General features: G+C 45.9%; 4 protein-coding genes across 5 annotated transcripts; 2 read left to right on the forward strand and 2 right to left on the reverse strand.

Annotated features, from left to right (window-relative positions):
* The first annotated feature begins 695 nt into the window (after window positions 1–695).
* On the forward strand, window positions 696–2,384 carry Or255 (odorant receptor 255). Its single transcript, NM_001190671.1, has 5 exons — window positions 696–938; window positions 1,281–1,859; window positions 1,924–2,034; window positions 2,097–2,249; window positions 2,313–2,384. Exons 1-5 carry the CDS (start codon window positions 696–698, stop codon window positions 2,382–2,384), a joined length of 1,158 nt encoding a protein of 385 aa, NP_001177600.1.
* Window positions 2,385–4,121: 1,737 nt separating this feature from the next.
* On the forward strand, window positions 4,122–9,589 carry LOC100120910. The gene is made up of 13 exons (XM_008212675.4): window positions 4,122–4,731; window positions 4,948–5,297; window positions 5,367–5,639; window positions 5,777–6,069; window positions 6,149–6,393; window positions 6,472–6,823; window positions 6,886–7,041; window positions 7,102–7,377; window positions 7,452–7,574; window positions 8,487–8,576; window positions 8,686–8,901; window positions 9,039–9,163; window positions 9,237–9,589. Exons 1-13 carry the CDS (start codon window positions 4,397–4,399, stop codon window positions 9,460–9,462), a joined length of 3,060 nt encoding a protein of 1,019 aa, XP_008210897.2. The 5' UTR covers window positions 4,122–4,396; the 3' UTR covers window positions 9,463–9,589.
* Window positions 9,500–12,772, reverse strand: LOC100680121. Of its 2 annotated transcripts, none has more exons than XM_008212673.4 (7): window positions 12,302–12,772; window positions 11,788–12,224; window positions 11,454–11,689; window positions 11,223–11,380; window positions 10,992–11,152; window positions 10,614–10,925; window positions 9,500–10,540 (listed from the first exon to the last, which is right to left on the reverse strand). In XM_008212673.4, exons 1-7 carry the CDS (start codon window positions 12,504–12,506, stop codon window positions 9,632–9,634), a joined length of 2,418 nt encoding a protein of 805 aa, XP_008210895.1. In that variant the 5' UTR covers window positions 12,507–12,772; the 3' UTR covers window positions 9,500–9,631. The 2 variants fall into 2 exon arrangements, with proteins under 2 accessions (XP_008210895.1, XP_003427433.1); XM_003427385.4 differs by having other exon boundaries at window positions 11,758–12,224; window positions 12,302–12,769.
* Window positions 12,773–13,288: 516 nt separating this feature from the next.
* On the reverse strand, window positions 13,289–14,732 carry Or256 (odorant receptor 256). The gene is made up of 5 exons (NM_001190672.1): window positions 14,490–14,732; window positions 13,840–14,418; window positions 13,658–13,768; window positions 13,437–13,589; window positions 13,289–13,363 (listed from the first exon to the last, which is right to left on the reverse strand). The coding sequence occupies exons 1-5, from the start codon at window positions 14,730–14,732 to the stop codon at window positions 13,289–13,291; spliced, it is 1,161 nt and encodes a 386-aa protein (NP_001177601.1).
* Between the last annotated feature and the right edge of the window lie 781 nt (window positions 14,733–15,513).

Genomic DNA, 15,513 nt, shown 5'->3' on the forward strand with positions numbered 1-15,513 from the left:
TATGAAAGTTATTTATTTCACGCAATCTCAAAGAAATAGACATTCTATTCTCGACGGAAAACGAATCACTAACCATGTGTCGTATACTCTAGCATGATAAGAAACTATTTCTTGTCATCGTGCTCTGTCACTACATGTGATTTGTGCATTTTATTTAAATGCAATAGGGTCACATTGCATGCATATTTGTTGTCGCAGTTCTGCAATCGAATATTCGTTTCGTTGAATACCAGCATTCATCTCCCATTGTTATTAATCTGGAAAATAATTTTTAATGTTTAAGCGGACACGCCTGCTTCTTAAAAGTATAAAATATTTGTAGCTCCTTTTTGTCTAGCAAACCGCGTTGACCAACTCGCTCTCAAATGCGACCACCTGGATATTTCGAGTGAATTTCAAAGTTTGTCAGCTTATCGTATGGAAACTCAATTCATCCACCTTCGACCACACCACACCGCTGGCCAGTGTCCAACTGAAGCAATCGGTTCCCCTTCCCATCTTCGAACTCGTCATCCCTTCTGCTTATGAATCTTTTATTTTACAACCGCTGCTTCAAAGTTTAAACCACAAAATTACGGCTAAAAGCCGCACAGAGCTTGTTATGGAAATCAATATTTCGATGCCGATCGGTTGACTGAGAGCCAAGCAGTCTGGACGGACGCCTTGCCGGACAAGGATCAACGTCGGACAGCGTCATGGAAGTCGAGCTGAAAAAGTACAAGAGGTATTACAGGGATATCAAGTTGTTGCTGGTCGTGTCCGGTATATGGCCAAACTTTTACCCAATTTTGGACCGAGTGGTGTCGATAGTGGCGGCGATTTCGACACTACTGCTGACCATGGCTCTGCTGAACTTTTGTGCCCATCATGTCGCCAATATCATGATTCTCACGAAGAGTATGGGCATCGCCATTAGCTTCTTTTCTTCTTTCTTGAAGGTGAGGTATGAAGCTGTCATAATTTCAGGTACTCTTTTAAAATGTTCAATAGTACTTTTATTGAATATTTTTCGACTAGTAAACATTTTCAAATCTGCAAAGCCTAACAACGTATAATAAAATATTGTAATTTTCTTTTAATCTCAGCTTCTTACATTCTTTTGCATTTCTGCACATTTGATCACATTTTATCATACTTTGTTGTTTGTCCTATTTATTAATTTAACAAGAAGGTAAAAATGCGTACAGAATGTAAAAAAGTTTAAATATATTAAGTACAATAGAAATAATATCAATTAAAAACCTACAGTTGTGTTACACTTCTTACGTTTTATTTTCAAGATCTGCATCTTCCTATCTCATCACGACGACCTCGTCTACCTCAACGATTACCTGACCTCTAGCCATACTTCGGATCTTTCGAATCCGGACGACCGGTCCCATCTCCTGGAAAAGTTCTCCTCCTTCTCGAAGTTCTTCTACACCTTGACCATCGCCGTCGCGCTGACCTTCGTCCTCAACACGATCGCGCCTTTCTTTGCTTTGAAACGGGGCAAGTACTTGCACATCTACCCCGTGATCTTCCCGTTCGATTACGAGCCCGGTGGCTCGGTCTACTGGTCGCTCATCAGCCTCGAGCTCACCGCTGGCTTCTTCGTCTGGTCTGTGACCAGCGGGGTGGATTCCGTTTTCGGGCTCTACGCTCTACAGATGTGCGGAGAGCTGAGGGTGTTGGCCAAGAGGTTCGAGGAACTGAGGGCTACGGGAGATTACAGGATGAGGATGAGGGAGTGCATGGACAGGCACCATCTGCTGATGAGGTCGAGGGATATCCTGGAGAAGGTCTTTGGATTCCTGGCCATCTGGCTGGCCGTCACCAGTGCTCTCGTGCAGTGCTCGCTTGTGTTTCAGGCTAAAGTGGTGGGTATATTATAGTAAATGGCAACGATATCGTTATGGACGTGATGTATGGTTTTTTTTCAAGGAATTCAAAACCCTCAGTCCGTTCAAGATCGGCTTCTTCTTCTTCTACATACTCATGAAGCTCGTGCAAGCTTTCACCTACGCCTGGTATGGAAATCTCATCGCGGAGGAGGTAAAGGCATTTATAGCATTTACAGAGGTTAATCGGCTGCAGTTAATGGGCCATCGTTTTAGAGCGCTTTATGCCTCAACGCGATGTACAACGCTCACTGGCCCGGATCCGGTGACGTCAGGTTCATGAACGACGTGCTGATCGTCCTCTCGCAGAAGCCGCTGATATTCAAGGCGAAGAGTTGCATGTCCTTGCACATGGACGTCTTCACGAAGGTATTCCCATAAAGTCACGTTATTCCATACAGCACTACATATACTCATTTGCTTTTTTCACAGATCATGAACACCGCGGTGTCTTACTTTTTTCTCCTGCAAACCTTGGACGAAGGATCAGTCAGACACTTATAGTCCAGCAATGTGTTTCATGTGAGTGCGACGATCACATGAGCTCTAGACCGTCGCAAAGATTAAACTTACCACCATCAGAAGCGTCAGAGGTTATATTTATTTTTCGAATAAAAGGAAAGCGATATATTCGTCCATTTTACATTCTTGCGTGACAGTTGAATGATTTCAGAAAAGATTACACCCCCGACAATAAATTCAAACAGTCGAGCTTTGGCGGGTGATCGTTTTCCGACGCCCCGTCACATCGTACGCCGCTAAGATATATGTGCCTGTGTAGGGAAAGGCAACTGTATACTGAAGTCAGGGAGGGTTTCAACGCCCCTCTTTAGCACGCCTGAGACGCTGGAGCTTCACGCGAGCTTTGCTGCGCGGCTTTTTATTTTTCGAATTCAACGTTGGTGTTCAAAACTTTCACGATTTCTTCACATGCTTGTATGAAGGCAAATGGATAAGCCAAAAATAGGCATACTTATCAAAATGAACTGCATAATTGAAGATGAATCTCGCGAATTTCCTGCGGTGGATATGTGGAAGGCAGCCAAGTGAGGCTCGAAAAGAGGAAAAAGAATCAAACGAGAGTATATAATCAACCTCAATCGTTTACCCACACACACAAACAGCTGTAACAGCGTGTTTGCCTGGCACGAAAGCGCGCTTCCCTCGTCGCACTTATGTATAGTCTTCAAGTATGTGAGCCAATACCGCGATAGTTTCTCTCGCTCTCTTTCGTCACTTGTCATCTCCTACTACTAACGTCTCTGATGCAATAAAATTCTTGTCAATCCACTCTAATTTAATCCATCAATAAAGCGCATAGATCATCTGACAGACAGCACGCTAACGATAGCAATCCGAAACGCAATCAGCGCCAAAACCGTGTGTACGTATCACTCACTCATACTCCGGACGTTCCTCCGCTATTCTCCTTTACCCCCAAGTCGTCGCTGAACTAGAAAACGAGAGCGACGCTTCTTACCGAGAAAAAAATTGATTATCGCTGTAGGCAAAAATAACTTTGTAATCTCCAGCGCACCGCCTCGCGCTCGTCCACGAACACGAGATAATAATAATATATCCTATCCAATCGATGCTAAATTCGAGAAAAATGCAATTACACCGAACTGGAGCAGTGACACGATTAATACACGATGTATAACAATCCTCGAGGAAATGCGCACGCGAAATTCGAGGACTGGCTGGATTTTCTAGTTCGTTATCACTTCATTAGCCCCGCACGTGATGGGCGCATCAATCACGATCCTGAGGAGAGGAGAAAAGAATAAAAGCTCTTATATTCCATTAAGCCTGAGCGCGAGACGAGCTTTGCTCCATTTCGAGCAACACGTAGCGACGGGCCTTTTTCCAAACTTCGAACATGTATGCGGGTACAGGGGAGGAATTATCGGTCAGATATGTATGGAAATGGAGCAGACTCGCGGGCAAGATATTTATGATCGCGACTAGAGCTATCGCGATCCCAAGAGACGTTTCCCCGGCACGCGAACCCTTCGGCTTTCTCTCTCTCTCTCTCTCTCTCTCTCTCTCTCTCTCTCTCTCTCTCTCTCTCTTCCCCTCGTGTGTTTGTACCCGCGCGCAGGTTTGTAGGTGTACATACGTGTGTCTGGTCTAGCATAGAGCCATGGCTCGTCTTCGCTCCTCGGCTCAGTTCTTTTTCGTCGGTCTGCGTGGATGCGAGCGACTCGCGTATTGTACCTTCGCTACCTTGGCATACTTTTATTCGCTGTACCTCCTACAAGAATTAGTAGGCTGCGCGCTGTATACAGAGCGACGATGCAAGCTCCTTCTCCGATCGGATTTCCTCGAAGATTCGTCGATCTACTAGTGGCCGTCTCGATGATCGCGGGAAAGTCATCGTGAATCATATAGAAGCTTGGAGTGCAGGGAAAGCTCGCGCGAAGATGATAGCCGAAGACAGCTTACCGAAGAAGAAGATGAAGGCGTGCTGGCCTCTGCTGATCTCCTGAAAAATCTCACCGTCAGCCGACTCCAGGATGTACAGCTCGATGGAGTGCGACGCGAGTCTTGACGGAGGCAACATGCGCCGGAGGCACCAGAGCGGAAACTGTCTGCGACGTTCCAGCCTCTTCTCGCTCTACGCGAAGATCTTCCGGCTGTTGCTGGGCAAGTGGGACAGGCCTGGTACCGGAGCCGGTGGCGGTGGTAACCTCGACGAGAACTCGGAGGAGGACGAGTACAGCAAGGAATTGGACAGCCTCGTACTGCCGAGTAACGAGGAGTGGAGACTCGGGGTCTATTACAGGCTCGTCGAACTGCAGAGGGAGAACGATCATGCCGAGGCTGTCGCTGCGGCGCTCGAGGATGCCACGTAAGACTATTCGTTTATCTGCTCTACTTGAAATCGCAAACAATAAAGAAACACACAACAATCACAATCGCGCTATGACTCGAGATCCATCCACCGCTAAATTCACTTCGCAAAAAAAACATAATCCATATTCAAACATAACCCATCCAATCTTTGGTCTGCGCACGGCACATCGCATCGCGGGGGAGGGCAGCCGGCCGCACTCACCACCATGTAACTTACACCTTCAAAACTCACACGAATACTCACTCGACTCTACAGAATGGAAGATCCCGAGACTCCAACGCGAACAGTCCGGAAAACGAAGCGCGTCGCCTCGCGGCACAAGCTCTGGGACTGGGAGCCGGACTCTCGCGTGTCCTATCCTCTGACACCTCGGTCCAGCCGGAGACTCGACTCTTTCGAGTCCACCTCGTCGATTTTGGAAGCTTGCGTCGAGCCCGGATGGAGACTCAGAGACATCCTGCTGGCCGCGAGGCTGTTGATGAACGAGAGGGAACTGGACGATTACGCGGACGAGGCGGAGATGCGGAGGGTCTTCGGCCTCGTCTACGACGTTCTGAGATGTGAGTTTAAAATTGATTGATCGTTCAATGATTGTAGAAACATACTCACGATCGCGGTTATCGTCACAGACAAGCAGATACTCGACCGAGCTCTGGACGACGTGGGCTTCTGGCTGCGCCACGGACAGTTGAAGCAGCGCGAAAAGGTGGTCTGGCTGCTGCTGTACGACATGCAGGGCCGGAAGTTCGCTCGAGTGGGTGGCAGTGCCGCCGTGGCCATGCGGAACGAGGCCCTTCGCGAGGCTGGACTGCTGGACGTTGAGCAGGCGCTGCTCGCTATGAAGACCAGATTGGCGGCCAGCCTCTCGAGATTGAGGATCGGCGGATCGGCCCTTAGTTTCGGTATTGACAAGGTCTAAGTTTGTATTTGGCTAGCGAGATAGGGAGGGTCTTGAAATACTTCGTTGGTTTATAATTAATCTCGAGACTGAAATGAAATTGATGCTGAAACTCACAATTGATGCTGAACTTTAATTCAGACGAACTACTACCGGCTCACCTGCGGACAGCCGAGGGCGTCACCTGGGGCGAGGAGGGGGCGATTGCCTCCGGATGGGTGAACAGTGCCAAGCTGCCGAGTCGTCGGCAATTCGTCGAGGAGATGCGCAAACTCGGCTTGACCCTCTGCTCGAACGGCTCGGCGACGACTGCACTCGAGGAGGACCAGTACGTTTTCGATCCGATGTGTCCCAAGGTCGTGAACCTTCACGAGAAAGCCAGGGAGAAGCTGGCGGTGTCGCAGCTCGTCAGAAGTCATGGTTTTGTATTTTTGGTAGAATCGACAGACTTATCTTATCGGTGCTTTCATTTGCAATTATTATCCAGTCGAACGTCTTTATCATACCTTTCAGGAGAGATCCCTATGCGTAGGAGCAGCCGCCCTCGTTCAGGCCATCCGCGCGGGCAAACTCTGTGGCCCAGTGATCCTGACCCATTCACTGGCACCCCGTCACACGGGCTATCTGGCCGAGTTGTTGACCGACCTCGAGGCTGGAAGACTGCTGGCCTTTGGTCTCGGTGAAAATCGCATGCAGCATCAGGCGTATCTGGAAAAACTTGGAATTTCCTTGCAACGTTGTAAATTGTTCTCTGAAAGGTTCGCATAATGAAATTGCAAAATGAACGCGATGTCTGGCCAAACCGGAATGTAACTACTTACCGATTCTGTATTCAGGTACACCTCAGCGCCGGCATCGCCAGAGGTCGAACGTGCCACCATAGTCTTGGCTACGCCTCCCTGCAGCTACACTGGAGTTCGCGACGTAGTTGACCTGGCAATAGCTCGAGGTGGTGACCTGCGTCTCCTGGAATCGTTGACGAGCCTCGAAGCCGAGTCTCCCCAACAGCCTCGCGCTCTGCTGGCCGAACAAATGGCCACTTTGAGATACGCCCTCACCAAACCCAACGTCCAACTGCTGGTCTACGAAGTGCACACACTCCTGCCATCGGAAACTTCCGAGATGATCGAGCAGGCGGTGGATCACGCCAACAAGATGGCCTTGGACAAGTTTCAGAAGGATCATCCGGTAGGTTACGAACGACGAACGATATTATCCGAGTTTACGCTTATTTATACGTTCTCGCACAGCAACGAAAGAAATCACCGCCAAGAGAATCCACCGGGAAGCGATCGAAATCCGGAAAACGATCCCATTCTATAGAACATCTCGCCAAAGCCCAGCAAGACGACGCGAAATCGTCGAACTTGGAATCCGAAGACGAAGTGTCGCACACTGACATTCCGGTACGCTATTTAACGCAACTGTACTCGAATAATTCTCTACCTTTCGCCTTTCTCCTCAAGATCCCCGAAAGCGACCTGTTTGACATGTCGGACCTGAACGACCTGTACAACCAAGACTGCAGCAAACTCGTGGACCAGGGCTCGTTCATCATAGTGGTCAAGCGCAAGGAGATGATGCAGTTCAACTCGCTGTTCATGATCAAGGTCGCCGAGGCCAAGGGTGTCTTCGGAGAACCGACGAAACCTCAACCACCCAAAACGCCGGAACTGCAGCAGGCGACATTGCTACCGCCCGAGACTTCGCACGGCGGTCGCAAGGGTCACAAACGTGGAAAGGTACTGACGATCTTTGTCGCGTACGACTGCGCACTGATAATGGAAAAATCAAACTGATGACTCTCTGTACGCAGGTCCAGTTCGAGCGAATAACAGCCCCGACGCACGCGACGATATCCCGTGCTCTGAGTCAAAAGCAGCCCTGTCCGCGTCACCAGCAACACCTGGTGCACGAGGAGAGCTCGGTCGAGTCGCAGGTGAGGGAGGCTCGGCGTCGAGACGCCCGTCGCTGGTGGGACGAGCTCGCGCGTCTCTGGCGACGAAGCAACTCCGACCACGCCGAGGACTATCGCTTCCAGGCGCTAAGAACCGATCCTCTCACGCAAAAGATACTCTTCCCTTCGCACGTCATGCTCATCACTTACGCCGAGACGCGCAGGCCCTCCCTCGCGGTGCCTTGATTCTCGTTTATCTCTTCGTTTTGTTTTCTTTTTGTTTTTTTGTTTTTTTGTTTTTTTCGAAAGACTGGATATAAATTCTTCTTGTTTCTTTCACCGATACTATATACCCGCGTGCTATTGTCGTCAGACTATTAGAAATTGATCAAGTCTTCGGTTAAACTATACATGCTGTTTCTTATACGATTGAAATCACAGAAAAATAAACGAAACCATTTCATAGAACGTATATACTGTCTAGAAACGTTTACATCACTGCGCAATTTCCTCAGAGTAGCGCGCAGAGTATAGTAGTAGCGAGCAAAATACATAATAACAAACATTCCCGACTGTAACGATGAAACACGGCAATATGCGCCCTCTCTCCGGCTAATTCGGGATTGTATATATATATATATATATATATATATATATATATATAAACGTCGTCGGGGCGCAAAAGCATCGTCGGGGAAAATTACCAGATATAACGTGTCTCGCCTATGTACACGTGTCACTCCTTTCCTCGCGTGAGCTCGAATTTAACTGTGGGGCAGGCGCCGAGATACCGGCAAATGGAATTCATTTCGCTTGGCACGAGATTCGCGTGTTGTTATTTCGCCGCGCGATTCTTATTCTTATCGCGCTCAGCTGTCCTGGCCTTTTTTCTCTGCCGAGGAATTCTAGCCCTCGCACCCTCTGTTTACTTCTTTCTCCGGTGTGAATTCTTAGATTCGTTTCGGTGCGAGTGATGGGGTCGCGAGGAGCTTTTTCGTCTGGGAGTTATTGGATGTTACTACTGCAGTGTACGAGAAGCTCGCGGTAATGAGAGTAGCGCTTTCGAGGGGGAATTTATGATGCTTTTATCTTTATTATTTGATGCCTTTTTACTTATAACGATGTTGCTTCAAAAATAACGATATCACGACAGAACTCGACTTCTCCGGAATCGATAATCCCCTCGTTGTCTTCTCCGAGCGTTCGCAAATCATCGACCGACGTGAATGCCGAGTTAACTAGCGTTTCGAGTAACGAACGAAGGGAGACGAAATTCGAAGAGCTGCGGAGAAGGTGGAGAAACGAAATCATCGAAAAATTCGAGACACCATCGGAACCACTTGACGACGCTCTGCAAATTTTTTCCGAAGTGAGTAATTAACCAAGATTGTGAAAAAACAAACAATGACCTCATGCAAACGCCCTAGAAAATCTGCGATTTCGTAACACCTGACAGTAGACGCGTCGTAATCTCTAATAAGCTTGCGTCATTCGTTTCGAATTTAGAGCAGCGGAACAATAAAATCAAATGAGATGCGTCAGACGAACGGTGATCTCGACGAATCTACATATGTGCCGCAGCCCACGCGTCGTTTCTACGACTCGCGTTTCCTCGATATAGACGTGAACAAGTAAGTCACTGTTCGCGCCTACATCATCGCGAAACCGGAAACATTCAACTATTACGATTGCCGTGTATTCTAGGTCGTACTTTAGTCTGAAAAAGACACCTCCGAGTAAGCTATTGAACGACTGCCTCGAAGAGAATAGCAAAGGAATATTCTTCGACGTTTCTTTAAAGCCAATGCCTCGTCGGCAGATTTTGCCGCGCAAAATGTCAAGGCTCTACCGAATTCCCTTTCGCAACCGTTTGGAGCCTGTCCTTGAACAGAGTCAAGGCTTCTCCTACCTCTTTCCGGAAGACGACTAATTAAACAGATACTAATCGTTACATCGACAAAACTGTGTACTTTCGTTAAACGTCTTCACGAGTCTTTATTTGTACAAAAAATCGTTCTTAATTTACACGCATAAGTAAAAATACACCTATACATTCATACAAGAAAACGTACCACATTGACGATTTTTAGTATCTATATCTAGATGACGGCCGTCTCGTCGCAGAGAAAGTTTTGTAGGACGTAAGACGTGAACTCGATGAAGGTCTGGAGCTTCGAGCACATGGTCGAGAAGAGCCAAGAGTAGTTCACAAGCTGATGGTACAGATCGCATTCGCAGCTCGCGGCGTCTACGACTTCGGATAATTGCAGGGTTTGCTGGTCGAGTTCTTCCTCGTTTCGAGGATAATGCGCGTAGATGATGCGTCCGATGATGTCGGCTGATACCAGGCTCCAGAGTATGTGGCCACAGAAGCCCAGTATTAGCCAGAAGATTCTCGAGGAGAGTAGACGTGCTTGGATCATTCTGAGTATTTCTGTGTACGCGGTCAACACCGATTTGTGAAATTTCGAAAATCGATAGTTTGGTGTGAAACTGAAGTTCCTCGCGCGATTTGTCAGATACTTCCGAAATTTGATGACGAACCACACTGTGCAAACCAAACACGACGTGGAAACTATGTAGACCTGATTCGCGACGAGAAACTCTGCGACTGTTAGCATGTGAGCGTTGAGCTGCACATAGATCGAATCGGCTAATATTACTGTCAGTTTTAATAATTCGCTAAGCCATATTTGCATACTCCTCCAACTGAAGCTCGCGCTTGTCACGAAGCGTTTAGTTAAAACACTGAATCTGGATTGAATAGCTGAAACATAATCCGCAGAAATCTTCTCCGATTCGTTGATAAAGGTGATTAGTCGGAAGGGCGACTCTGTTAGAATTTTTTTTACAGCGGACAAGTACGATATCATCTCCGACCTCTTGACGTGCGATACCAGAATCAGAAGGAACACCAAAAAGCCTATGGCAGAGTCTTTCTTCGTAAATCTTCTGCCGTTCTTTTTCTTGGACAAGCTTTTCCAGATGTTTGTTCGATCGTTCGTCAACTAAGGCATGAACAGAAATTGCAATCATACGATAAGCATTATTGTTCATCCTCAAACGCGATTATAATTATACCTCTTTTCCTCTAAGGCGTAGCTTCTTGCTCGCATTAGTCTTCAGTTCGTCCGCCAACGCAACGATGATGGCATCTTTGCTCCGGCATTTATCCTCCAAAACTTTGACGACACTCAGCAGGCCACTGTGAGACTGGCCGACAAGATCGAGGGTATAGCTACTGGAAACCTCGGTACAAGTGGTACTGAAAACTTCAGACGGTTTGCTGAAGAGATTCATCGGGTTCTCCAGCGAATGAAGAAAGTCCTTAAGGTTGCGGTTGCGGATCTTCAGGCGCTCCAGACCCTCTCGTAGCTCGTCGACTTTGACGATCTGCTTTTGAGAATTATAAACGCTTGAATCGCAAGATTCATTGAAATAATTTTATCTTATTATAACCTTAAGCTGGTCTACGATTGAGTTTTGTACGCGAGGAAAGTCGGCCGATAATTTCTGCGTTCTCTGGACACTGAGAGCTGTGCTTTTTTCTCTGGCAATATCCCGTGCACCACAGAATCTCTCGGTTTTCGTGCTTTTTGGATACATCGTGCCGTTGGGTACTTCATAAGCGAAAGACTTGGCGTTACGAACATCACAACATTACGCTTTTTCATAAAGCTACTGTCTTACCAAAGTTATTATCCGATTCCAGCGTTAGCTCTTCGTGCGAATGATTCCGGCTGCAAAAGCAGGTATACTTGGACTGTTCGCTGTAAAACGTTTGGACATCGCTTGAATCGTTCGAAGACAAAGATTCAACGTCCACGTCTTCGTAATTGCAGCAGTTGCTGGAAAGATATAGATCGTTTTTTACGACCTGGTTCACTCTCGCGTAGAACGAATAATGAAGTTTCGACCTACACTTTCTTTACGGGTTTACACTGGACCTTCCGACACTCGCAGGGACCGTCGGAATCCGACGACGAAGATACAGCATCTTCGTAACAGTTGCATTTTTCCTTTGTGCGAGGCGTTCTTTTCGTTGAAACGCTTGTTTTCTTTGCGCTGTCGCACTTCTTCACAGGCTCCTCCTCTTCGTTACTGGTTTCCAGGTCACGTTCCCACTCGTCGCAGCAGCAGACTATACAGCTATCACACTGAAAACAAAGCATGCAAAACGTCGTACGAAGGTGAGAAACAATGTGTTATAGAAAACTAGCCTCACCTTTGGAAGGACTTTGCAAGAACACTCAACATTCTGTTCTATTTTCTTCGGTGAATCTGGTTTCGTCTCCCTCTTGCCACATGGCGAAGTGTCTTTCTTCACCTCCTGTTTCTTGAAGCAGTCCTTTCTCGTTTCATCGAGAACTTGAGATAGTCTGTGACTCTCCTGCGTCAAGCCTACGTGATTTCTTTCCAGCGTTTGCAAGTTGCTGCTCAGCCTCTGACTGTAGCATTCTAGCAGAGAGAGTCTCTCCTTCGCGATTTCTTCGCGATTTTTCCTGGGTGACGTGCCACACTTTGTGGTAGAACTGGTCTTCGGTTCTTCGGTGACAGCTTTATTTTTTGCATCAGCTATCTGGCGCATGTAGTCCTTCTCGGTACACTCCATGTCGTAGATCTCCTTGCGTAAAAACTTCTCCTTCCTGGCTATCTCGTCGATGGGACAGACGTTTGCCGCGTCGTCCGTTTCTGAGTATTCAAATAGCTTTATCATTAAATGTATCGCGTGTAAAATAAATGAACAATCGACTTCTTAACTGCTGAACCTCTTTTATACTCCGCTTTGTCGTTTGCAGTGCAATCGAGTTTCGGTCGCTCGACGAAATCGTTCTGAGGCAGCAACTTCTCGAGTCTGCAAAGCTTTTCGCGTAACGTCCGTACGCGACACTCCATCTCGGCCACGCGACGCTCACCTCGCTTGACATGCCTCAGTCTGGCCTCGCAGGTTGGCTCCTCGGTCTCGATCCCCATTTTACCGATTTAATCGATGGTCCTTTCTTTCGCTTACTTTTAACGCAAGGGGCGTTTGGTCCTCAAACGCTGAAGATGGTTTCTTTTTTTTATTTGTGCTTTTTGTTCATAATTATTTACATTATAGCCTACAAGAATTTACATGGTTATATTGAGGCAAGGACATGTGAATGTGGGTAGAGGTCTGAATTTGGTCGATGATCGATCAAGAGGATTATTGGAACTGCAAGAGTTCTCCAAGTTATTAGTTTCTGCATCTCTGCAATAAAATAGTATATACAAAAAAAGGCCAGACAAGGATATAGCAAAATAAATTTTTTTAGAAAATGTTCACTAAAAGAAAGTATATATAAATTTTCACAAAAAAAAAATATAAAATTATTCAACGCGATCAGGTAAGTAGTAAAAATATCTAAGTATAAAAACGTCACGCATGGTATAAATATACTTATATAATTTAGCCTAAGGAATGTTACTATTGTAATAAAAAAAAAACTGAAAAGAAATGATAAATTTTGAAATATAAATAACACAAAAAGACTATATTTATATGGATTTGGTAGAATGATCGAATGAGTTAATGGTATATGTATATATTTACAATAAACTTTACCTTGAGAGAATAACAACAGTAGAAATACTAATATCAACAATAACCCTCGACTTTCTAACTCATATGAAAATCACGTCCACAGTTAGTGATAGTCGCCACCCATACACACCAAAATTTTAGCTCAATCTTGCCTGGGTTTAACTTCACGAGAAAATTGATGATTTTTGATTTAATGTTGATGATGCTCAGAACCTTCGTCCAGAGTTTGAAGCAGGAAAAAGTACGATACCGATGTGTTCAGAATCTGTACAATTGAATAGGCGGAGTAACGTTCACAATGAAAAGATAAAATTATCAAACTATTTTCAAAAACTTACTTTGATGAATATGTCCATCTTCAAGGACATGCAGCCATTAGCTCGAAATATCAGCGGCTTTTGCGACAGAACGATGACGACGTCGCTCATGAACCGAGTATCTCCGGATCCAGCCCATCGTGCGTTGTAGATCGCTCCAAGACATACCTCGCTCTTGAAAATATTTTTCATCAACGAACATTATTTATTCATTTATTTTTTTAATACACTCTTATACGTACCTCTTCGGCAATCAGTTGGCCGTACCAGGCGTAAATGAATGCTTGAACTACTTTGAGTGTAATGTATGCGATTAAAAAGACCATCATGCCGAGGCTCAAGTTTTTAAATACCTTGTAACATCATTTCAAATTGTGATTACGCAGCTTATTTTACATGGTCAATTCAATTTATTCGCACCAACCTGAATAGCTTGAAAGACAAGCATGCACTGGACTATTGCACTGGTAAGGGCAAGCAATATCGTTAGGAATCCGAACACGTCCTGAAGTACATCCCTCGTCTTCATCAGGACGTAGTGTCTCTCCACGCACTCCTTCAAGTCATCTCTGTAGTTCTCCGACGACTTCAAATTCTGAAACTTGTGAGCCAAGACCCTGAACTCCCCGCAAATCTGCAAAGTGTACCATCCAAAGACAGAGTCAACCCCACTCGTCACTGCCCAGACGAAGAGATTGGCGAACAACTCGACCATGAGCAGGATCCAGTAGACCCGACTACCGGGTTCGTAGCTGAACGGAAAGATCGAGGGGTAAAGCATGACGTATTTGCCGTGTCGGAGTGATATGATAAGGAGGACTACAGCCATGCCTGTGGTCAGACCCACGGCGATGGTCAGGATGTAAAAAAGGTTGGCGAAGACGTTGACCTTGGCCAGAGTAAAGCGACGAAAGGACTTGTTCAGGTTGTCAGTGTTGAATCTGTCGGTGAGGGCCGCTTTGAGGTAGACAAGGTCGTCGTGGTGCCATAGGAAGACACAGATCTTCAATGCGCGATTGGGTGATTTTTAATTCTTCTTCAGATTTTCGGAAAATAATTAGCGATTATCTGTACCTTCAGAAAGGACGAGAAGAAGCTGATGACCAACCCGAAAGACTTGGTCAACACAACGACATTGGTAATGTGGTGAATACTGAAATTCAGAAAGGCAATGACCGTGACGAAACACACGAAAGCCGCGAAACAGCCAAGCAGTGGTTGGATTATCGGATGAAAGTCCGGCCAGATACCAGACAGCACAAGCAGACATTTGAGATCGCGCGAGTACCTCTCGTACTTCCGCAGCTCCGTTTCCATATTATATTTACGATATCAACGAGCTCCTTACTCGCCAGCGAGCGTTTCGCGACTGTCTGCTGCAGCATTGGGGGCTTATCGATCGATTTTGGTTTATAGCCGATGAAGGAAAAAGTAGCGAAAAGCTCGAATCGGTGCTTTTTGTGGTTTAATGTGGTGCGGTCGAGTGAAAACGGCAGCATGGACTGGCTGGAAAAGGAGTGGGGGTTTTGAGAAAGGGCTCAGTCGATTCTGGACTTTGAAAGAGGAAAGTGCAGTTTTGGGTTGAGTCTGTCTCGGTAAGCTTGGAAAGCTCGAATTCCGTAAATTTCGTGTTTGGTTGGCAATTCAGTGGTTAAATGTATCGCGAGGTGAAATTAGTTGAATAATCTTTAGTGACGCTACTTGATTGCTGAAATTTTTGCTAAAAAGTACTAGTTGTAGCTTTCTAACTATTGGTGAAATCATCGCTCATAGTAAAAAAGAATCCTTAAGTGTGACAAATGTACCTAATTGGCTCTATCACATCTTTTCTGCAGCAATGACTTCTTACATTCTTCGTCAAATTACTGCATGGAAAATTTACTCGGCATAACGATTTAACTCAAGGAAATTTGTACGTCATAAAAAAACAAGTACCCATTTTCTTGTACCGTGTAGTATAATGAATTTCGTAATACGTTAAAGAACAGTGTAATTCAGTAATTCAGATGTCACGATCTTAAGTATCAATTATGAAACTTGTAAGGAATATTAATATTGCAATGTACCGAATGCATAACGATTTGACTTAAGTCGTTAT

This window comes from Nasonia vitripennis, chromosome 1, assembly GCF_009193385.2.
Source record: "Nasonia vitripennis strain AsymCx chromosome 1, Nvit_psr_1.1, whole genome shotgun sequence".
Classification (NCBI taxonomy): Eukaryota; Metazoa; Arthropoda; class Insecta; order Hymenoptera; family Pteromalidae; genus Nasonia; species Nasonia vitripennis.